Raw genomic sequence first — 22,676 nt, 5'->3', positions numbered from 1 at the left:
ATCTGATCTATAATCTCTATCTATCTATTGTGGATAGATTAGAGAGATGGATAAGATTATCCATCTTATCTATGTCTGTCTGTCTGTCTGTCTGTCTGTCTGTATATCTGTTATCCTATCTATCTATCTATCTATCTATCTATCTATCTATCTATCTATCTATCTATCTATCTATCTATCTATCTATCTATTATCCATCCTGTCTGTCTGTCTGTCTATCTATCTATCTATCTATCTATCTATCTATCTATCTATCTATCTATCTATCTATCTATCTATCTATCTATCATCTATCTCTCTCTATTATCTATTATCTATCTATCCCATCTATCTATCTATCTATCTATCTATCTATCTATCTATCTATCTATCTATCTATCTATCTATCTATCTATCTGATCTATAATCTCTATAATTATCTATTGTGGATAGATTAGAGATAGATGGATAAGATTATCCATCTTATCTATATCTATCTATCTATCTATCTATCTATCTATCTATCTATCTATCTATCTATTATCTGTTATCCATCCTATCTCTCTCTCTCTCTCTCTCTCTCTCTCTGTCTGTCTGTCTGTCTCTCTCTCTTTCTCTCTCTCTCTCTCCTTTCTTTTCAATCTTCAGAGACTGCCTGGACAAACCCTTGCAGTTTTCTCGGCAAGGTTTTTTAGAAGGGTTTGCCATTGCCTCCTCCTCAGGGCTGAGAGAAAATGGCTGGCCCAAAGCTCATCTGAGGAGAAGGACTAGAACTCCCAGCCTCCCGGTTCCAAGCCTCACGCCTTAACCCAAACTGTCTCTCTTCCTCCTATCTGCGATAAATCGATTTGTCCTCCAGGTACCACAAGATGTTGCAAACCGGCCCTCAGCCACAAAAAAAAAAAAAAAAAAAAGTTTGGATCTGCTTTTAGCCCTGGTTCTCTTGGGCCAAAATCCACTGAGGACTAGCCCCTTGCTGTTTTATCCGAGAAAGACTTGAAGCGGTTTGCCCTCCAGACAAGGGCACGTACCTAGTTATCTTCCCGACAGGTTCCACTCACCGCGCCATCTGTCTCCCCTGAGTCTCGACAGCTGTCGCCTGAATGGATCAAGGAAAACCTGTCCTCCTTATTGCTCCTGATCTCCACTTAAAAGATCTTGAGCAGACAAGATTTGGAATCATCCTTGGGCCACGTTCAGAGGGGGAAGATCCATCCCCGCCAAGAGAAGAAGCTGAACTTATACTGGAGTGTGAGTCCCATCGTTTTTACGGAAAATGAGAATTATCGGTTGGGGTTGTAAGGCTTTGCTCGGTGCCGATGGAGGGAGGAAGTGTTTTTTGGGGCGCGTCTTTTACGAAGCTGCTTTGCGTTGCTTTTCAGTGCGGGTGCCTCTTCGCCGCTCGGCCCCCGTCCTTACCATGAGATCGGGATTTGGGGACGCGGTCAAAGAACTGCTGTGCGGCTTCTCAGCCAATTCGGCCAAGGACAAAGACATGGGCGTTCAGAGAAGCCACAGCTGGGAGCCAGTCAAGATGCAGGCCCAGCCAAGGCAGAAGTAAGCACAGTTCACAAATTGGTGTAAATATGAGGCAGCCAAGCAAACTGTTTGAAATCGAACAGCTAAATAGCTATATAAGTAGTTATAGATGGATGGATGGATGGATGGATGGATGGATGGATGGATAGATGATAGATATTTAGATAAATATTTAGATAGATAGATAGATAGATAGATAGATGATAGATAGATATTTAGATGATAGATATTTAGATGATAGATAGATAGATAGATATTTAGATAGATATTTAGATAGATATTTAGATCCCCCAGGATCTAAATATCTATTTAGATAGATAGATAGATGATAGATAGATAGATAGATAGATAGATAGATAGATATTTAGATAGATATTTAGATAGATAGATAGATAGATAGATAGATAGATAGATAGATAGATATTTAGATAGATATTTAGATAGATATTTAGATAGATATTTAGATAGATATTTAGATAGATAGATAGATAGATAGATAGATAGATAGATAGATAGATATTTAGATAGATAGATAGATAGATAGATAGATAGATAGATAGATAGATAGATGATAGATAGATAGATAGATAGATATTTAGATAAATATTTAGATAGATATTTAGATAGATAGATATTTAGATAGATAGATAGATGATATTTAGATAGATAGATAGATAGATAGATAGATAGATAGATAGATAGATAGATTGACAGAATGAATATAAAAAAGGAGAAAGGAAAGGGAGAGAGGAAAAAGGAAGGAATGAGGGAAAAGAAATAGACAAGATAGATAGATACATAATAAAATAGATGGAGATAGGAAAGAGAGAGGGAGGGAGGAAAAGAAGGAAAGCAACGAAAAGATGGATAGATTAGATAGAATATAAAAATAAATAGTTGGCAATAGAGAAGGGAGGGAGGAACGAAAAGAAAGGAAGGAAGAGGGTAGATAGATAGACAGACAGATGAAAAAAAGGATATAAAATACATAAATAGATGGAGAGAGGGAAGAGAGAGGGAGTGTGGAACAAAAGGAAGGAAAGGAGGCAAGGAAAAGAGATAAACAGATAGGGAGTAAGGAAGGAAGGAATAGATTGATGAGTACCCCTTCATCTCCTCCTCCTCGCCTTTTTGCTCTTTTGTCAAATTTTGTGGCCTCGATACCAGAGTACTGTATTTGGTCTAGTCAGTTTCCCGGAGCGAACTCCCAGCGTCTCTCTTCTTTGGTTTCTGATTAACAGCCGGGAATAAAACTGTTAGCATCTTCTTCAATCTCCAGTTCTGTAGAAGAGACATAAAAACAGGGAGGAATTTTTTGCAGGAGCAAGAGTGCCTGGCTACGCGTTCGAGACCTGCTTTTTGTGTTCGGGGAGGGATCGATGCCACATTTTTTTGATCCCCCCCCCCCTTCCTAAAAACCTCCTTCTCCTCCTCCTTTGCCAGGGCTGAACGAGACGCAGCCTTCACACGACAGAAAGTCCAGCGTGCTTCGCTCAGAGCTCATTTGCGGGAGAAATACAACCTCCCAAAGGTGAGGATTTTTTTTTTGCCTTCTGAAAGGTACAAATTTGGGTACAAATTCCAGGTAGTCCTCGAGTTACGACCAAATTAATAAAAACAGATACGTACTCCTCGACTTAACAACCATTCGTTTTAGGGACTGAAGCCAAAACGGGGCTGAAAACTGTCTCTTTTTTGCACTTACAACCGTTGCAGCCTTCCCCATGATCCAAACCCAGACGCTTGGCCTCGTACTTACAATGGTCGCAGCGTCCCAGGGATGCACGCGATCCCCTTTTGCGACCTTCCGACCACGGGAAATCCCGATCCCACTTAACAAGGGTGTGACTTAACTTCACAAATGCAATGATTCACTTAAACAACGGTGGCAAGGAAGGACGCAAAATGGGGCAAGAACTCACTTAACAACCACCTCGCTTTGCAGCAGGCTCAATTGTGGTCGTAAGTTGAGGACTACCTCTAGCCCTAACCCACATCCCAGTCTGACTGTATGTATTTACGTCGATGCCTATGTTTAGTATTCATTTACGTATTTGCGTATCGATTAAATGCATGTGTTTGTTACATTATTATTATTATTATTATTATTATTATTATTATTATTATTATTATTATTATTATTATTATTATTATTATTATTATTATTATTATTATTATTATTATTATTATTCATGCTTCTAGACCGCCCCCTCTCCCAAAAAGGGACTCGGGGCGGTGTACAGTCAATGCCAAATATATCAAAATACAATAAAAATTGAATATGTACAGTTGGAATGGAGGAGGTTAAAAATGGAATTAAAAGAACTGTACAAAGCAATATATATAAATATAGGATTTTGAACCCCTAAAACACACACAATAAGTTAAAAACAATACCCCTAAAATAACCAGTTAATACATTTGCCAGGAGGGACAGTTGTAATTATGCCAGGCCTGCTAATCGGAACAGGTTATGCCCGTCTCCCATCCAAAGTGACTCTGGGTGGCTGATGCCCACCGGATATTGTGAAGCACAACACAATGGATTGTGTCTTCTAACTTTTGTGTCATTCCACACTTGGATTAGTGCAGCCAGTTTTGGTCTCACCCCATTACAAAAATAGGTTGAAACTTTGGAAAAAGTGCAGAGAAGAGCAACTAAGACGATTAAAGGCCAGGAGACCCGGGGGGGGGGGGGGGGGGGAGACACATGATAGCAGTGTTCTAGAATTTGGGGGGGGGGGCTGCCACAAAGAAGAGGGGGTGTCAACTTATTCTCCAAAGCCCCTGAAGGCAGGGCAAGAAGCAATGGATGGAAACTAACCAAGGAGAGAAGCAACCTGGAATTGAGGAGAAACTTCCTAACAGTGAGAACAACTAACCAGTGGAACAGCTGGCCACTAGAGGTTGTCGGTGCTTCATCGCTAATCTGAAATGGTATGGGTTCTCCCGCTCGAGCAGTGGACTGGACTAGAGGACCTCCAAGGCCCCTTCCAACTGTGTTATTCTCTTATTCTGTATTCTCCCTCCCTCCCTTCCTTCCTTCCTTCCTTCCTTCCTTCCTTCCTTCTCCATCACTGGGAATTTTAAAGAAGAGATTAGGCAACTTTTGTCTGAAATGGGATAGGGCCTCCTGCTTGAGCAGTGGACTGGACTAGAGGACCTCTAAGGTCCCTTCCTGCTTTATTCTGATTGACGTTTCTTCTTTCTTTCTTTCTTTCTTTCTTTCTTTCTTTCTTTCTTTCTTTCTTTCTTTCTTTCTTTCTTTCTTTCTTTCCCTCCCTCCTTCTCTCAGAACCCGGCGGACGAAAAGCAGCTGGAAGCCGCTGGGGTGAAGCCTCCGCTGCCCCGAGACCTTCTGAGCATCGCGCAACCCAACACGGCCTGGCCAGTCCCTGCCAACCGGCCCAGCTTCGGTGGGATAGATTTTGACTCCTTGCAAACGAGCCTCCGGAGCCCAGCACAGTCTTTCCCACGCCCGGGCCAATGTCGTCTCATGTGAATGCCGCATCCTTTCCCTGAGGATGCGGGAAATAGAAATATATTTGTGTAGGGGGCAACGCCGGACTTCTGGGAGGCTCCTTCGGCCTACGCCGTCTCGTATAACGTCGGAGTCTCGGTGGGAAGGGTGGCTTTGGATGAAGACTGCTGAGAAGGCCCCCAAGAAGGCAGCCTTGTCCAGATGTGGCTCTGTCGTTAAGTCAAGAACTTGGATGAAGAAATCCAAACTCTGGATGGATTCACTAAACATGTTAAGCCTTTTATTGCATTATTAGCATTTTTTTCATTTATTATTTAAGTGCATACAGCTACCCATCTCGTCTACATACAATAAAGCAACCAGATTAAAAAACAATGATGGAAGAAGCATACTTGTTGTTTGTCACGAAGTTGTGTCTGACCCATCGCGACCCCATGGACCACGTTCCTCCTGTCCTCTCCCATCCCCTGGAGTCATTGAAGCTCAGGCCAGTGGCTTCATTGACTCCATCCAGCCCCCTCCTTCTCTGCCGTCCCCTCTTTCTTCTTCTTTTGCCCTCCATCCTTCCCAGCATGAGGCTCTTCTCCAGGGAGTCTTTCTTCCTTCTCATCAGGTGGCCAAAGTCTTTGAGTTTCCTCTTCAGGATCCGGCCTTCTAAAGAGCAGCCAGGGTGGATCTCCTCTAGGACTGACCGGTTGGATGGCCTTGCAGTCCAAGGGACTCAATGCAGGAGTCTTCTTCTCCAGCACCAGAGTTCAAAGGCCTCCATTCTTTGGTGCTCAGCCTTCCTTGTGGTCCAACCTTCACAGCCATCCGTTGCAACTGGGAAAACCACAGCCTTAACTGGATGCACTTGTGATTGGCAGGGTGACGTCTCTGCTTTTTAGGATGCTCTCTAGATTTGCCATCGCTTCCCTCCCCAGTCTTTTAATTTCTTAGCTGCCGTCCCCATCTGCGGTGATCTTGGAGCCCAGGAAAATCAAACCGGCCACTCCCTCCGTTTCTTCCCCATCTATTTGCCAGGAGTTGAGAGGGCCGGATGCCATGATCTTCGTTTCCTTCACATTGATTTCCAAGCCAACTTTGGCACTCTCCCCCTTCGCCCTTGCAGGTCATCTAGTCCAACCTCCTGCCCAAGCAGGGGATCCCTACATCTGCTGTGGAAGAAGCCTATAATATAACAGTTAAAACACTTTTAAAGCAGAACTTGCTGCAAAATAAGCCTTTCCACTGCTACCCCTCATTAACCCAGGTTCCGGGATGTTGATACTACTACTACTAATAATAATACTACTAATAATAGATATTTATGATACATTTTTAAATGTTCAGTTGACTGACTTTCATGTTTAATGAATAAAATAAATAATAATAATACCTTAACAGTTCCTAGGTCCTTGGCTAGGACTCGAGCTGTTGAGCTACCAACCAGCCCCAAAGGCTGTGAATCTCACCAAAGATTAACCACATTAATAATAATAATAATAATAATAATAATAATAATAATAATAATAATAATAATAATAATAATAATAATAATAATAATTATTGTTGTTTATTTAATTTAATTTATTTAATTTATCATTTATTATTTATTAGTTTATTTCATTTATCGTTTATTGTCTATTATTTATTATCCACTAATTTATTATCTATCATTTTATCATTTCTTATTTTATTTATTGTCTGTCATTATTTGTTCTTTATTAATTTATTATCTATTAATTTATTTACTCTTTTATTTTATTCATTATTTTATTTATCATTTTATTTTATTTATTTATTGTTTCTCCCCCATTTTTTTTTCAATTGATATGGAGAGAGAGAGGGAGAGAGAGAGAGAGAAACCGCTTCTTCGGCCGTGGCGCGGACTACATTTCCCGTCGCCCCTCGCGCGCGAGGCACGCCCCTCCCCCTCCCTCGTGACGTCGCGCGCGGCCGCCGCCCCTCCGCCCGTCACGCGCATGGGAATCCCCACCCAGCTCGCGGGTGACGCAGCCAGGCCCCGCGGGCCAATCGGCGTGGAGCGTCTGTTGTGCGGGCAGCGGAAGGAACGGCCGACGCGGAGGGAGGGGAGGCAGCGAGGGAGAACAGCGGGCATGAGCCAGAACGGAGGGGGGAACCCTTTCGAGGGAGACGCGGGGAATCCCTTCCAGGTGCGTAGTGGCGTGGGGGAAAAAAACTTTGGGGAGGGGGGGGAATCCCTTGGGGTAGCCCTCCAACCCGGGGTTCCCCCCCCTCGCTTGCTCATCCCAGCCTGGCTTCTCCCCCCCCGCCTTCCTTCTCCCCCCACCCCTTGCTCACAACAACAACAACCCTGCCAGGTAGGCTGGCTCCAGGAAAGGCGAGGGATGGGTGGTAGGGGCTGCCCAGCCCCGGGCATGTCTTTTGGGTTGAGAGTGAAGGGTAGACTGGAGATGGGAGGCCAGGCCGAGCCTTGGCTGGCCTTGGTTCAGAAGGAAATGAAAGAGCTGCGCACTGTGAGAATGGGAAGCCAAAGGTTCTAGTCCTCAGGGAGGGGCGGGCACAGCATGAAAAGAGGATTGGTCCCTTTGAAGTGTGCCGTGAGGGATGTTAGAGAGCCCAAATGAATGGGGGAAAACCCTTCCTTCTTCTTCCTTCCATCCTTCTATCCTTCCCTTCTTGAGCAGGGGGTTGGAGTAGGAGAACCCCAAAGTTCCTTCCTTCCTTCCTTCTTTTCTTCCTTCCATCCTTCCTTTTCTCTCCTTTCTCTCTGTTCTCTTCTTTCTCTGTTTTTCTCTCTCATTTCCTCCCTCGCTCCCTCCTTCCTTCCTTTTCTCTCCTTTCTCTCTGTTCTCTCCTTTCTCTCTCTTTTTATTTGTTTCTCTCTCTCATTTCCTCCCTCTCGCCTTCCTTCCTTCTTCCCTCCACCCCTCCCTCCCTCCTTTTATTCCCACCAATCTTTAGCTTAACCATACTTTGGCAAGTAAGCCACCATGGAACCCAACCCACACAAACCACCTTTAAAGAAAATGAGCCAAGCTGGTCAAAATATTTGTATTTATCCGGAATCTAATTCTGTTTCTGCTTTGCTGGGTTTCAGCTTAATTGAGGTTGGAATAACAAACCGGCCAATCGGCTGTTTTATTAGTTTTACTCCTTACGAAGCAAAAAGAGAAGGAGAATTAGCAAAAGTTTGCCTTTTGCTGGAGAAGATAAAAGGGTGTTTATATATATCGCACAATCACCCCCTTTAACTGCATAGGACAAAACTCTTATTTGGCCAAAGCTGTTTGGGATTTCGGTCCCGTTGTGGATAATAACAAATTTATTTTTAAAACTGTGGGAGGGCATTGAAATCACATTTTTGTCTTTGTTAAAATTTGAGATGTTGCTTTTTTGCCTCTATTTTTGCTTCGTTTTGGCCTCTTTTGAAATACTCTGGTTTCTGAAAATAATCACAGATCTTGCTTACTACTTCCTGATTTGAAATCCAACAGAGATTTGAGGGTTCCACCCCCCCCCCCACTTTTTTGGGATGGGGGGGGAAGAGAGAAAGCGGGTGTCGAAATAATCTTTCCCCAGCTTATTTCGCAATAAATAGACAATGAATAACGTAGCTGACCTTGTTAGCTAGCTAGGTCTATTTAATGGGTTTTTCTTTTCTTTTCTTTTGAGTGACATGCAATTGGTGAAAAGCAAATAAGATATCTTAACTTGTTTTTAGAGGCTTTGGTTTGGAGGAAAAACAAACTTTTAAAAAAGATTTCTCTGAAAGAGTCCTATGAGCTGGACATGGCCTGGATGGAGCCTCCATTTTCAGGAGCAGGCTATCTTATCGGCAGCTTAGAGCAAGGGTCACCAACCTTTCGGATCTCGGACCACTACCTTCATAATTTTAAATCCCACGGACCGTTAATATGATCTGCCTAAGGACCAGCTGGGTGGGCATAGCAAGGTCATGTGACTGGGAGGCAAGGCACCCCTCAACGTGAGTGAAAGAGAGAGAGAAAGAAAGGGAGAGAGAGACAAAGAGAAACAGAGAGAGAGAGAAAGAAAGCAAAAGAAAAACAGAGAGAGAGAGAGAGAAAGAAAGAGAGAGAAACACAGAGAGAAGAAACAGGAAACGATATACATCAAGGAAAGAAAAAGAAAAAAAATGAAATATTTAAAGAAGCATTTTTTGTTTCCTTTGCAGCTGTTAGAAACCTAGTTAATATTCAGTTTTCCAAAATGACAGAACCTAATTCGCCCCTTTTTCCAACTACAGCTCTTTTTAAGCAGCAAAAAGTCCCTAAAGGGTTTCCAAACTTTTATGAAAGTAATTGTTTTTGTTCTTTTGCTAATCGGGCCAATCCGTTGAGCCTCATGTTTGCAATTTCTACCTTACCTTCTTCACACAATCCAGGGTGTTTTATTTCTGCATTTTCCCTCCTGCCTTTGTGCGTTATAATGCAAAGGAGACAGGGGCTTAAAATGGTGATTAATAAATAAAATAATAGACTCGCAGCGATTCCCACGTAGGAAACTGTCTACAAATGAAATTGGATCAAATCCGAAAAGAGGCGGTCCAATTCCTCCTAATTCGCGGGAAGAAAAAAAATATTTTTGGGAGCAAAGAAGGGAAGGTTGAAAATGGGAATTTTGCAATTCGGCTTCAACATGCAAAGAGAAGAGAAACTTGGGTTGGTTTCTAGGTAGGAGTGGTACAAATATAAATAAATTTTCTTTCTTTTTTATTTAATCACGTCACTTACTTTCTTTTTTCCTTCTTAGGATCCAGGCATAATTCAGCACAGGCCCAATACGGACTACGCTACTCTGGATGTATATAATCCTTTTGATAATTCGGGGGTGAGTCAATTGCTCGATCTTTTGGGGAATTGGGGAGGGGGTTGCTGTGTTTGCATTTTGTGGGCGTTTTGGCTTTGAATGGGGATAGTTTGTCGCAGCTCCCTCTCCAGACTTTCAGAATCTGCGTTCATATTTTATTTTATTTATTTATTTTTTATTCATGAATAAGATAGATAATAAATAAAAGACAGAGAGAGAGATGATAGGTAGGTAGGTAGGTAGGTAAAGACAGAGACAGAGGGATGGGTGGATAGTGGATAGATGGGTGGGAGAAAGAGAGAGGAGATGGATGGATGAACAGACAGACAGACAGACATAAATGATATAAGTAGACATAGACAGATGATAGAAAGCTAAAAGAGAGAGACGGATGGATGGATAGAGAGAAAAGATAGATGGATGGATAATAGATAGATAAATAGATAGGTGATAGAGAGAACGTCCCGTGTTAAGTAAGTTGGTTTTTAAGTGAGTCGCGTTCTGCAGAAATTTGAGATTTCTCTCTTTTTTCTCTCTCTCTCGGAGCAGCTTCCCCCACCATACCAGCCCCCGGCCTCGGCTCCCACCATCCCCTCTGTGCCCACAGTTCCTGTCTCGGAGTTGCCCAAGAAACACAACAATGCAGAGGCCAGAAATTACGGCTCATACGGGACTCAGGTAAGGGGAGAGGGAGAGAGAGAGAGAGCACATTCTGGAGAGGTAAAGAAGTGGAAATATTGGTAGAAATAAGACAGGTCATTTTAGGGATAAAATCGGGGGGGAAATTGGGATGAAATTGGCGGTTTGGTCTGGTGGGGAAGGCTTCAGACTATAAACGAGGAGATGGTGAGTTCTAGTCCCACCTTTAGGCATGAAAGGCAGCCGGTTGACTTTGGGCCAATCACCAGGAGATGGTGAGTTCTAGTCCTGCCTTAGATAGGAAAGCCAACTGGGTGACTTTGGGCCAATCACCAGGAGACTGGGAGTTCTAGTCCCGCCTTAGACAGGAAAGCCAACTGGGTGACTTTGGGCCAATCACCAGGAGACTGGGAGTTCTAGTCCTGCTTTAGCCATGAAAGCCAATTAGGTGACTTTGGGCCAATCACCAGGAGACGGTGACTTCTAGTCCTTCTCTCTCACCCCAACTCATGGTTATGCGGAAAATCGGAGAAGGAAAGAGCGTGAGTTAACGCTCACTCCCTCGATTGACTTATGAAAAATAAACATGAGATAAAAATTTAAAAAAAGTAGATTCCCCCACTCCAATGCTTTGCAGTTAGTTTGACGCCTCCAAGCTGCCTTGAAGGGCATCGGGGAGCTACCCTCCCCATGGGCCAGTAGGTGGCACTGCAGATCCATCCAATAATGCCTTCTGTTTTTCCAATTAGGAAGCGGCCACCGCAGCTACCGCTGACCTCTTAAAGCGCCAAGAAGAGCTGAATCGGAAAGCCGAAGAGCTGGACCGGCGGGAGCGCGAGCTGCAAAACGCGGCCTTAAGCAGCGGGACAGGTACGGCGTCCTTTTCCGCACCCCCGATTCCCCATGCCGAGAACGCCCAAAGCCCACCTTTTCCTTTCTGTGTTTACAGCCAGGCCGAACAACTGGCCCCCTCTGCCCTCCATCTGCCCCGTGAAGCCTTGTTTCTATCAGGATATTTCCGTCGAAATCCCCGTGGATTTCCAAAAAACAGTCAGCATCATGTACTACCTCTGGATGGGTAAGCAATATCTCCAGCCTTTTATTTATTTTTAATGATTTTAGGTGCCAGCAGTCCTTGACTAGGGCTCAGGGGTGGCTCAGGGGCTAAGACGCTGAGCTTGTTGATCAGAAAAGGTTGGCAGTTCAGCGGTTCGAATCCCGTGGAACGGAGTGAGCTCCCGTTACTTCTCCCAGCTTCTGCCAACCTAGCAGTAGGCATAGCAATAAGACCTGGCAATAAGGAATAGAATAGAATAAGAAATAGAATAACATAGAATAGAATAGAATAGGAAATAGAATAGGAAATAGAATAGAATAGCATAGAATAGGACATAGAATAGAATAAGAAATAGAATAACATAGAATAGAATAAGAAATAGAATAGAATAAGACATAGAATAGAATAAGAAATAGAATAGCATAGAATAGGAAATAGAATAGAATAGAATAGGAAATAGAATAGCATAGAATGGGAAATAGAATAGAATAGGAAATAGAATAGAATAGAATAAGAAATAGAATAGAATAGGAAATAGAATAGAATAGAATAAGAAATAGAACAGAATAGCATAGAATAAGAAATAGAGTAAGAAATAGAATAAGAAATAGAATAGCATAGAATAGAATAGGAAATAGAATAGCATAGAATAAGGAATAGAATAGCATAGAATAAGAAATAGAATAGAATAGCATAGAATAGAATAGGAAATAGAATAGAATAGAAGAAATAGAATAGAATAGCATAGAATAAGAAATAGAATAAGAAATAGAATAGAATAAGAAATAGAATAGCATAGCATAGAATAGAATAGGAAATAGAATAGCATAGCATAGCATAGCATAGAAGAATGGAATGGAATGGAATAAGAAATAGAATAGCATAGCATTAAATAAGAAATAGAATAGAATAAGAAATAGAACAGATCAGAAGAGTTGGAAGGGACCTTGGAGGTCTTCTAGGCCAACCCCCTGCTTAGGCAGGAAACCCTTCACCACTTCAGACAAATAGTTACCCAACATCTTAAGATAAGATTAAATTAAGATCGTCTTGTGTTTTCTTTAGGGGCTGGCCTGCTCCTCATTTACTCCCAGTTGCTGATCTGTGCTTTCTTGTGTACTAATTGTTGTCGTTGTTATTCTTATTCTTATTTTAATTTTAATTTTCCACAGCCAGCACGGTGGCTCTTTTCATCAACTTCCTGGCCTCCCTCGTCTGGTTCTGTGTGGACGCCTCGGGCGCTTCCGGATTCGGCCTCTCCATCCTCTGGGCCTTGATTTTCACGCCTTGCTCCTTCATGTGCTGGTATCGGCCCATGTACAAAGCTTTCCGGTATGTCGGCATTGCGCCTCTCTTGCTTCAGAGGGCCTGGGGTTAGGAGGTGGGCCTGGCTTAGATCAGGCTTTGAAGGGAAAGTGGAGACGAGGTGGCGGACTAGAACTCACCAGGAGACGGTGAATTCTAGTCCCACCTTAGGCGTGAAAGCCAGCTGGGTGATTTTGGGGCCAATCACCAGGAGACGGTGAGTTCTAGTTCTGCCCGAAACATGAAAGCTGGCCGGGTGACTTTGGGGCAATCACCAGGAGACGGTGAGTTCTAGTCCTGCCTTAGGCGCCAAAGCTGGCTGGGAGAATTTGAGCTAAGCACTGGGAGAGAGAGAGTTCCAGTCCCACCTTAAATTTGAAAGACAGCTGGGCTGATCTCCAGGTGGCCGTGAGTTCTAGTTTCACCTTAGAGCTGAAAGCTGACTGATTGAATTTGGGCCGATCACCAGGAGAGTGGGAATCCTAGTTCCACCTTAGGCGTGAAAGCCAGCTGGGTGACTTTGAGCCAATCCCTCCCTCTCAGCCGAACCCACCTCACAGGGTCGTCGTGATGGGGAAAATAGGAGGAGGAAAGTGTGTTATTGTTTATATTCACTATCCTGAATTATTTCTAGACATAAAAGTGTGATGCTAATGCATTAAAAATAAAATCATACGGGTGACTAATGTTTGTTTTCTTTCATCTCTCTCTCTGCCTCCATCCCCTCTCTTCTCCCTCTTTTTCTCTTCTCATTCTCTCTCCCTCCCGCCTCTCTTCTGTTTCTCTCTCTCTTCTCTCCTCTCTTGCTCTCTCCCTCTCCTCTCTCTTCTCGTTCTCTCGCCCTCCCACCTCTCTCCTCTCTCTTCTCTTCTGTCTCTCTCTCTCTCTTTCGCTCTTTCTTCTTTCTTCTCTCTATCCCTCCCTCCCTCTCCTCTCTCCTCTCCTCGCTCTCCATCCCTCGCTTCCTCTCCTCCCTCTTCTCTTCCCTCTCTCTCTTCTTCTCTCTCTCCGTCCCTCTCTCTCTCTCTCTTTTTCCCTCCTTTGATGGCAGGAGTGACAGCTCTTTCAACTTCTTCGTCTTCTTCTTCATCTTCTTCGCCCAAGACATAATGTACGTCCTGCAGGCCGTCGGGATTCCCGGTTGGGGTTTCAGGTAAGGAACGGCTCCTAAGCGGAATCCAGTCACGTGGGTTGGCGCCTATATCTTTGTTTTTCCAGTCCTGAATTTTGATAGCGAGTAGATCAAACGTGGCTCGTCCCACGTGGCAGGGCCCTGTCCTTCCTCCAGAGAAATTTTGTATTTTCTCTGTTTTCCTGTCTTGCAGCGGTTGGATTATCAGCTTCGTTGCTCTCAGAGCACACCCAGGGGTGGGCATTTTCATGATCCTTGTTTCCGTGTTATTCACCGTCGTTGCTGGGCTGGGCATCATCATGTTGAAACGGGTGAGTAGAACAGAAAGCATAGGTAGTCCTCGACTTACAACCACAACCGGGCTCTTAAATTCCCGTGGCTAAATGAAACATCAGGCGTTAACTCAGAGTTGTCCCATTTTACGATGTTTTTGGCCACGTTTCCGAAGTGAATCGCTGCCATTAGCTAAGTTAGTAAGACGGTCATTAAGTGAATCTGGCTTCTTCTGTGGACTTTGCTCGTTCGGAAGGTCACAAAAGGGGATCCACCCAACCCTGGGACAGGGCAACTGTCATAAAAACGAGTCAGTTGCCAAGCGTCCGAATTTTATCATGTGACCACGGTCGTAAGGGTGAAAACGGTCATCGGTCCCCCTTTTTTTTTCACTGCTGTTGCAAGTTCGAACAGTCCGTAAACAAACTATTGTAAATCGAGGACTACCTGTATTTGATGCAAAATTTGGATCGGTTCCTCCCGAGGATCGGTTCTTCCTTTTCCATCTCGGACGAGTCCCCGATTTCTCGCGCGCTCGTATTCCGCAAAATCCAGCATGTCCAACCCCAGCCAATTTTCCTCTCTTCTCCCACAGATCCACTCCCTTTACCGCCGCACCGGCGCCAGCTTCCAAAAAGCCCAGGCCGAATTCGCCGCCGGCGTTTTGTCCAACCAAACGGTCCGCACGGCGGCAGCCAACGCCGCAGCCGGGGCAGCCGCCAACTCGTTCCAGGCCCCCTAAAGGAACTGCGACTGGCAAGTTGTCATCGGTTGGGCGATTTCGCCGGGACTCCTTCACCGAAACGAAACCCCCCCCTCCCCTTCATGTGCACGGCCTTGCCCTCCTGGCCTTGAAAAGTTCCTCCTGCCCCCCCCTTTTTGTGCAGATTTCAGAAGCTTCCGCTCTGCGATCTCGCGACGGATCCACCCCGCTCCAACTGCACTGATGTGAAGCTCACTGATCCCTCAACACGGCTTGACTCTTCTCTTCCGCCCGAAATTGACCGAGGACTCAGCCTTGCTTGTGACTCCTCCGATTTACTCAAACCGGGAGGAACCGGGGTGGGGTGTCTTCCCTTCCTGCTCGTGCGCCGCCCTTTCCCCCCCCCCCCCCCCAAAATTGGCTTTTCTCTTTCGCCTTCGATCCTGCACTCCACTCACGATCGGAGCTGGTTTTCCCGAAATTAAGCTTCCTTTCAGCCCCGATTTCCTGCAAATTTGCTAAGCCGAGCATGCCGCCCCATTCGTGCGTTCCTCCTACTTAAGACCGTTTTTCTCACCCTTAGCATCTTTAAGAAGTGTGGACTTCAACTCCCAGAATTCCCCCACGGGCTGGCTGGGGAATTCTGGGAGTTGAAGTCAAACCCCCTCTTAAAACTCTCGTCCTTGAGATACACCCGCTGACGTTAATTCTTCCGTAGAATTCTGCTCGAGGTCCGTTGAAATCCAGAGGGGCTTTTGGAGTTTCTGTTACACTACTACCCTAAGCTTAGGTGGCAACTTGTAAGACGGCGTGGACTTCCCACTCCCAGAATCCTCCCTGGCTGGGGAATTCTGGGAGTTGAAGTCCAACCTTCTTAAAGTTGCTAAGATTGAAAAAAACTCTTGTTTTAAAAGTTTGTTTTCCTCTTTTCTTTTCTTTTGATCGTTTCTGCCAGTGCTGGCCACTGGGAGAGGATAAGTTCCTTTTTTTGGTCGTTTTTATTAGCAATGGGAATAATTTTATTTGGCTCAAAAGCCACCTCTGGCCTCTGCAATCGCTTTTCGGCCCCCTTCTATGGTGCCTTCTATTTTATTTGGGGGTGAATCTCTTTTTTTCCTTCCTCCCTCCCTCCTGCCTTTCTTTCCTCCCTCCTTCCCTTTGTTCTTTCCTTCCTCCCTCCCTCCCTCCCTTCCTTCCTTCCTTCCTTCTTCCCTCCCTCCCTGCCCCTTCCTCCCTCTTTTCATTCCTTCTTTCCTCCCTCCCTCTTTCTTTTTTCCTTCCTTCATTCCTTCCTCTCTTCTTCCTTCCTTTTCTCTCTCCCTCCCTGCCCCCTCCCTCCTTTATTTCTTTCCTCCCTCCCTCCCTCCTTTCTTTGCTTCTTTCCTCCCTCCCTCTTTCTTCTTTCCTTCCTTCCTTCCTTCTTCCCTCCCTCCCTCCCTCCTTTCTTTCCTTCTCCCCTCCCTCTTTCTTTCTTTCCTTCTTTCTCAGCCCAGTCGAAGTGAACCGGCTTTTTTTTCCGGACGAATAATTTCTCTGATTGCCCCGAAGTATTAAGAATTGGGACATCGAAAGCGAGCGGACGTCTTAACTCTCTGACTGGTCCTCTTTTTTTCGGAGCCCGTCTGAAGGGAGGGGGAAGATGGACTGAGGTGCCCCTGTTTTAATTTTGCAATGTATGGAGGGGCGGGGTGGGGTCTCCTTCGATGTGTTTGCGATTTGGGAATGTCTCTCTCTCAAATTCTGCATCTCCACAGTGTCTCTTTTACTGTGTGTGTGTGTGTAAGTGACTCCATCTTCATCCTGTTCATTTGACTTGTTGCCCCCCCCCTACCCCCAAACCTACCTGGTGCCCCCCCCTTGTCTCCCCTTGTCGGTATCTGACATTTCAGACCCTCCACCAAGGTTTTCCCGCGTCTTCCCCTCTTCTTTGATCCCCATAGGATTTGTAGGGCGTGCCCCCCTCCCACCGTTCTTCGTGCGTCTGTCAATGTGCAAATGCAATATTCCTCTCCCCATGGCACCTTCCCCATTTCTTGTTGTTGTTGTTATTATTATTTGCTGTGCCAAGCGCAAGACGGAAGTATGGAACTTTATTTAAGGAATAAAACTACATTTTATCTCGCTGGTTTTCAGCCAATGATGGTTTTCCTGGCGGAGGGAGGGGGGAGGAGAGAAGATGGCTTCTAGCGGTCAAAAAGCTTTGAAAGACCCTTCCTCAATTTTTGATGGTTTTGTCAAGATCAGCTCTTCTTCGATGGAGGGCCAGACGTGGGAAAGTCCGCCCCGAGATGTGATTTAAGAAAGCTTTAATATCTCAACATTTTCTCCCCCGTGCATGTAATCCTCGACTTACGACCACCTTTGAGCCTGGAGCTCAATTAGGATTGTAAGTCGAGGACTGACTGGGTAATGAAACATCGAGCAAACAAAAAAAGCTAAATTTTTAAAAACAGATTAGCAGAGTTGGAAGGGACCTTGCAGGTCATCTAGTCCAACTCAGTTTTTCTACACTTTCGCTGTAAAGTTACAATACAATACAATAGTAGAGTTGGAAGGGACCTTGGAGGTCTTCTAGTCCGACCCCCTGCCTAGGCAGGAAACCCTACACCGTTTCAGACAAATGGCTATCCAACATCTTCTTAAAGACTTCCAGTGTTGGGGCATTCACAACTTTTGGAGGCAAATTCTGTTCCACTGATTAATTCTTCTAACTGTCAGGAAGTTTCTCCTCAGTTCTAAGTTGCTTCTCTCCTGGATTAGTTTCCACCCATTGCTTCTTGTTCTACCCTCAAAATAGGCTTGGTTGTTAGCAGGAAGGCACACCCCTCTCGCCCGAGTAATCTAGGTTAACCTTAGTTAAACCAAGTTGCACGAATGCATTGCCAAAACTTTCCACAAACCTAGTTAAAAAAGACTGTGCTCCACGAGGGCGTGCAGGAAGCCTGCTAGTCCACCAGAGGGCGCTGATGTTTAGATCCAGGATTACATTAAGAGAAATATCCCCACCCAAAAAAATACATGATTATTGATTATAAATTTACATGGCTTTTCCTACACTCTTCCCTCGTGTGAATAATTCATGGGGATGATTGAGGTGACGGCATATCCCAGCTCCCAAATAACCCAGCAACCGAATGGAAAGGTGGTTTTAAAAAAAACAAAAAGAATTTTCTTAATTCTGGATTTCCGTGAGCAAAAGTTAGCTTGGCTGGGGGAAAAGAAATACAATTTGGAGGAGGGGAAATGGGAATGAAAAAGTAGCGTCTCCAACGAGGCTTCACTAATTCGTGTTAAAAATAATTTCCTCCTTTGCTTTTGAAGTTGAGTAAAGTTTAGCGTATTCTGCTTTTTTTCACCTCTGTGTTGATTGTTCTCAAATTAGGCTTTTCGGTGGGTGGGTGGGATTATTACTGTAGGAGGCAGGTGGCTTAAAAGTAGGGCTAACAGGAAGGGGAGGGGAACAATCTCATTTACTAAGTGAAAACATGTTTTTGTTGCCCAATATGAATAAACGCAGCTTTGTTGCGAATAGAAATGTCATTGCAAAATGACATTTCGGAGAAATTAAAAGCAAAGGGAACCGCCGGGTCTAAGGAGCTCGGGATGACGGTGAAAAGCAAGTGGCTTTTTGCTGTTGGAAATTCCCATCGGCTGGATTTAGCCGCAGAGCTGAAAAAGATGAAGAAATTGGCAACGTCTCTCGTTCCATTAGCAAAGAGACCTCGCGGGAAACATTTTCCCAGCTGGCTTCTATCCTGCTCAGACTCCTCGGTGGATCAAAGCATCTACTCACAACGTTTCTTTCCAAGCTTAACAGAAGGAGGCCAATAGGACCCCTCTGGAGATAGATAGGTAGAGATAGAGGTAGGTAGGTAGGTAGGTAGATAATAAATAGATAATGATTGATAGACAGATAGATGAATGATTGATAGGTGTATGTATGATAGACAACAGACAGATATAGACAGATTAGATATAGATGATGGATGTAGGTAGGTGATATAGATGATAGACGGATAGGTAGACAATAGGTAGATATAGATTATAGATGATAGATAAATATGGATGATAGGTAGGTAGGTAGATAGATTATAGGTAGATATAGATGATAGATAAATATAGATGATAGATAGATAGATAGATAGATAGATAGATGATAGATGATAGATATAGATGATAGGTAGATGATAAGTAGATAAAGATGATAGATAAATATGGATGATAGATCAATCAATTGATCAATAGATACAGATGATAGATAAATATAGATATACATGATAGATAAATATAGATTAGATAGATAGATAGATAGATAGATAGATAGATAGATAGATAGATATAGATGATAGGTAGGTAGATTGATATAGATAGATGATAGATAAATAAAGATGATGGATGACAGCCAGCCAGCTAGAGAGAGAGAGAGAGAGGAGAGAGAAAGATGATAGGTAGGTAGATATAGATGATAGATAAATATAGATAGATATAGATGATAGATATAGATGGTAGATAAATATAGATGATAGATAGATAAATATAGATAGATAGATAGATATAGATGATAGGTGATAGATAGATACGTTTGATGTTTTAGTCTCCAGTTCCCCTAATCCTCTTTGTTGCTCTTCTCTACACTCTTTCTAGAGTCTCCCCATCTTTTCTACATGGTGGAGACCAAACCTGGATGCCGTATTCCAAGCGTGGCCTTCCCAAGGCCTTTATAAAGTGGCATTCACCCTTCACCGGGATCTTGTTGAAAACTTTGAAAGAATCAGAAGGAAGGAAGGAGGCAAGATTGCAAAGCAGTCTTTAAAGGGGAAAAAAAAAGAAGGGCGGCCGGGGGGGGCGGGGGAAGCACATTAAAAACACCCAGCTCCTTCCTACCTCTGTGGAATAAGGTCAATTTGCTATGTGTCTCCTCTCCACCCACCCACCCCCCAGTTTTTTTCTGTTTCGGGAAAGCAGCTGGAATGGGGTCACGTTTTAGGATTTGGACTGGAGAACTACAGCTCCCAAGATGCAGCAGGGCAGGGCAGGGCGTGTGTGTGTGTGTGTGTGTGTGTGTGTGTTTAAAAGAAATATTATTATTTTCCCCCTTTCCCCTCCCTGCAGCATCAGGACCAGGCTGGAGGAGGATGCAGGGACTTAGCAAAAAAAAAAAAAAAGGGGGAGGCGGAGCTTAAGAGCATCTCTGCCTCGGATCAGTCCTGCAGCCGCGCAGAAAGACTCCGCCCCTTCTGGGTAAGGCTGCACCCGATTTTTAACTCCTCTTTGGGGCCCAGGAGGAAAAAATAGGGGAAAGGGGGGAGGAGGACAAAGGGGGGGGAATTGATTTTTTTCAGGGGGAGAGCCTGTTGGTTGGAGGAGGGTGGGGAGCTTCGTTGGGGCGGGTGGGAAAAGGCACCCCCCCCCCCCCCGGCTACGTTTTTTTTGCTGCAAGGGAGAGAATTCAAGGTAGGGCTGCCTTGAATTTTTAAGTTTTTAGGAAAAAAAGGTTTGATAATCCCCTCTCCCACCCCCACCCACCCCCGCCAACCCCCGGCCTCTTTGCCCTCCGAGCAAGAGAGTGAGAAATTGAGACTTTCTTCCTGGAATTTTTGGGGATCTCCCACTGGGATTGGGGTTCGGGGTGCCTCAATTCCAGAGCTCTCACCCCACCCCGCTCCGTGGAAGAACCCTCTTTGCAAGCATCCCCCCCCATCCCCACCAAACACTGGGAGGAAGAGGGAGGGGGCAGAATTCCCTGGCTTGCTTTTGGGATGGTGAAGACCAGCAAAAAAATAAAAAATTAAAAAAAGCCCTGGACCACAAAGTTTCTTTGGGGGACGGCACAAAAACAGGGATTTTAGCAAACTCTCTGAGAGCCCTTAGAGGCTACTGCCACCCCTGTCTCTCCTCCCTGTTCTCTTCCCCCCCCCCAACCATACACTGCGTGGATGACTGACTACAGATGTTTGCCAGCTGTGGCGAGGAGGAAGAGGAAGGGAGAGTGAAGGAAGAGTGATGGAGATGAAAAGGAAGAGGAAGAGAAGGAAGAGGGAAGGAAGAAAGGGAAGGAGAGGAGGAAGGAAGAGGGAAGGGAAAGGGGAGGAGGGAAGGAAGGAAAGAAATGAGATGGAGGGAAGGAAAGAGGAAGAGAAGGAAGGGGAGGGAAGGGAAAGGGGGAGGGAGGGAAGGAAGGAAACAAGATAGAGATGGAAGGAAAGAGGAAGAGGAGGAAGGAAAGAAAGAGAGGAGGAGGAAAGGAGAGAAGGAAGGAAGGGAAAGGGGAGGAGGGAAGGAAGGAAAGAAATGAGATGGAGGGAAGGAAAGAGGAAGAGAAGGAAGGGGAGGGAAGGGAAAGGGAAAGAGAGAAGGAAGGAAAGAAGCAAGAAGATAGAGATAGAGATGGCAGGAAAGAGGAAGGGAAGAAAGGAAGGAACAGGAGGAGGGAAGCAGAGAAGGAAGGAAGGAGAGGGAAGGGAGAGGGAAGGAAGGAAAGAAACAAGATAGAGGAAGGAAAAGAAGTGGGAGGGAAGGAGAGAAGGAAGGAGAGAAAGGGGAAGGGAGGGAAGGAAGGAAAGAAACAAGAAGATAGGGATAGAGATGGAAGGAAAGAGGAAGGGGGAGGAAGGGAAGGAGAGTGAGGAGGAAGGAGAGAAGGAAGGAGAGCGAAGGTAAAGGGAGAGAAGGAAAGAAAGAAACAAGAAGAGAGAGATGAAAGGAAAGGGGAAGAGGGGGAGGGAGGGAAAACAAGAAGGCAGGAAAGAAGGAGAGTGAGGAGGAAGGAGAGGGAAGGAAAGAAAGACGAAGGGGGAGGGAAGGAAGGAAAGAAACGAGAAAGAGATTGCAGGAAAGAGGAAAAGAAGGAGCAATAGAGAAAAGAGGAGGGGAAAGAAAGAAAGATGGAAGGGGAAGGCGGGCAAGCAGAAAGGCAGAAGAAGCAAAGAAAGAGACGGAATGAAAGAGAAAGAAAAGAAAGAGTGATGGAAAAAGGCAGAAAGGAGGAGAAAGCTTGGTGCCAGGGAAAATGCTCAAATTTGCTTTCAGCGCCAGGATTTTTGGGGGCAGCTTTGATGTTTGGCTTCTGAGGCTGAAATTTGCGGGGGTAAAATTGGTTGGCATAATTAGGCCCCGGGCACCTCGTTGGATTTTCAGCAAGCGTCAACCTCTGCCCACCCCAGGACTCTCGGTAGACATTGAAGAAACACCCCCCCCTAAAAGAACCCCAAAAGGAGTGGGTGGGTTCCTGTGTCCCAGGAAAAGTCAATCTTGACCCAAAGTCAAGATTGGACAAATTGCAAGATTTCTCCGAACGAGGAAATTGTAAGTCTCTGTTTTGTACTTTCTTTTTATTGTGATTCTTTTTCGTTTTAGGATCATCTCGCTCCATAAAACCAACAGACGATCTTCTATGCTTTTGAAGGAAGACCCAAAAATATAACCTGTGATCCAGATAATAATAATAATCATAATAAAAAAGAAACAGCTGGACTTAAATTGCTTTTTTCCCCCCCCTTCCCCTGGCCTTCCCGCTTGGAATCGATTGGGCTCTCTGCACGGGCCCAGAAGCGCTCTTTTCATGGATTTCCAGACCGCTCTGCAAGCAAAACTGGGCCAAAATTATCCCAGCTAAAAACAAACAAGCAACATGTTTTTAAAATTAAATCCTTTGCAAGATGGAGGTCTCGTCAGACTGACTTTCCTTTAATTGGGGAGGGAATTTGGTCTGCAAAATATGCCTTTGATAACGACTGGAAGGTGATAACCCAGGGATTGGAATTATCTCCACGTC

General features: G+C 44.7%; 2 protein-coding genes across 2 annotated transcripts; both read left to right on the top strand.

Moving 5' to 3' along the window:
- Nucleotides 1–474: 474 nt before the first annotated feature.
- LOC309399987 (uncharacterized protein) lies at nucleotides 475–5,373 on the top strand. Its single transcript, XM_081968284.1, has 4 exons — nucleotides 475–1,230; nucleotides 1,362–1,536; nucleotides 2,962–3,049; nucleotides 4,814–5,373. The coding sequence occupies exons 1-4, from the start codon at nucleotides 1,083–1,085 to the stop codon at nucleotides 5,018–5,020; spliced, it is 618 nt and encodes a 205-aa protein (XP_081824410.1). The 5' UTR covers nucleotides 475–1,082; the 3' UTR covers nucleotides 5,021–5,373.
- A 1,626-nt stretch (nucleotides 5,374–6,999) lies between these two features.
- On the top strand, nucleotides 7,000–17,023 carry SCAMP3 (secretory carrier membrane protein 3). The gene is made up of 9 exons (XM_081968238.1): nucleotides 7,000–7,155; nucleotides 9,737–9,814; nucleotides 10,343–10,471; nucleotides 11,182–11,302; nucleotides 11,382–11,510; nucleotides 12,662–12,821; nucleotides 13,846–13,947; nucleotides 14,120–14,237; nucleotides 14,795–17,023. Exons 1-9 carry the CDS (start codon nucleotides 7,099–7,101, stop codon nucleotides 14,939–14,941), a joined length of 1,041 nt encoding a protein of 346 aa, XP_081824364.1. The 5' UTR covers nucleotides 7,000–7,098; the 3' UTR covers nucleotides 14,942–17,023.
- The last annotated feature ends 5,653 nt before the right edge of the window (nucleotides 17,024–22,676 follow it).

Source organism: Natrix helvetica, assembly GCF_964273705.1.
Source record: "Natrix helvetica genome assembly, chromosome: 16".
Lineage (NCBI taxonomy): Eukaryota > Metazoa > Chordata > Lepidosauria > Squamata > Natricidae > Natrix > Natrix helvetica.
The sequence above is the reverse complement of the archived record's forward strand: the minus strand, read 5'-3'. Positions and strand labels throughout refer to the sequence as shown.

Excerpts from the sequence above, each read along its gene's own strand:
- SCAMP3 (XM_081968238.1), top strand. The coding sequence starts at position 7,099 with ATGAGCCAGAACGGAGGGGGGAACCCTTTCGAGGGAGACGCGGGGAAT. Across the intron at positions 9,815-10,342 it reads ATCCTTTTGATAATTCGGGG|CTTCCCCCACCATACCAGCC; the intron begins GTGAGTCAATTG and ends CTCTCGGAGCAG. Across the intron at positions 12,822-13,845 it reads CCCATGTACAAAGCTTTCCG|GAGTGACAGCTCTTTCAACT; the intron begins GTATGTCGGCAT and ends CTTTGATGGCAG.
- LOC309399987 (XM_081968284.1), top strand. The coding sequence starts at position 1,083 with ATGGATCAAGGAAAACCTGTCCTCCTTATTGCTCCTGATCTCCACTTA. Across the intron at positions 1,231-1,361 it reads AGCTGAACTTATACTGGAGT|TGCGGGTGCCTCTTCGCCGC; the intron begins GTGAGTCCCATC and ends GTTGCTTTTCAG. Across the intron at positions 3,050-4,813 it reads AGAAATACAACCTCCCAAAG|AACCCGGCGGACGAAAAGCA; the intron begins GTGAGGATTTTT and ends TCCTTCTCTCAG.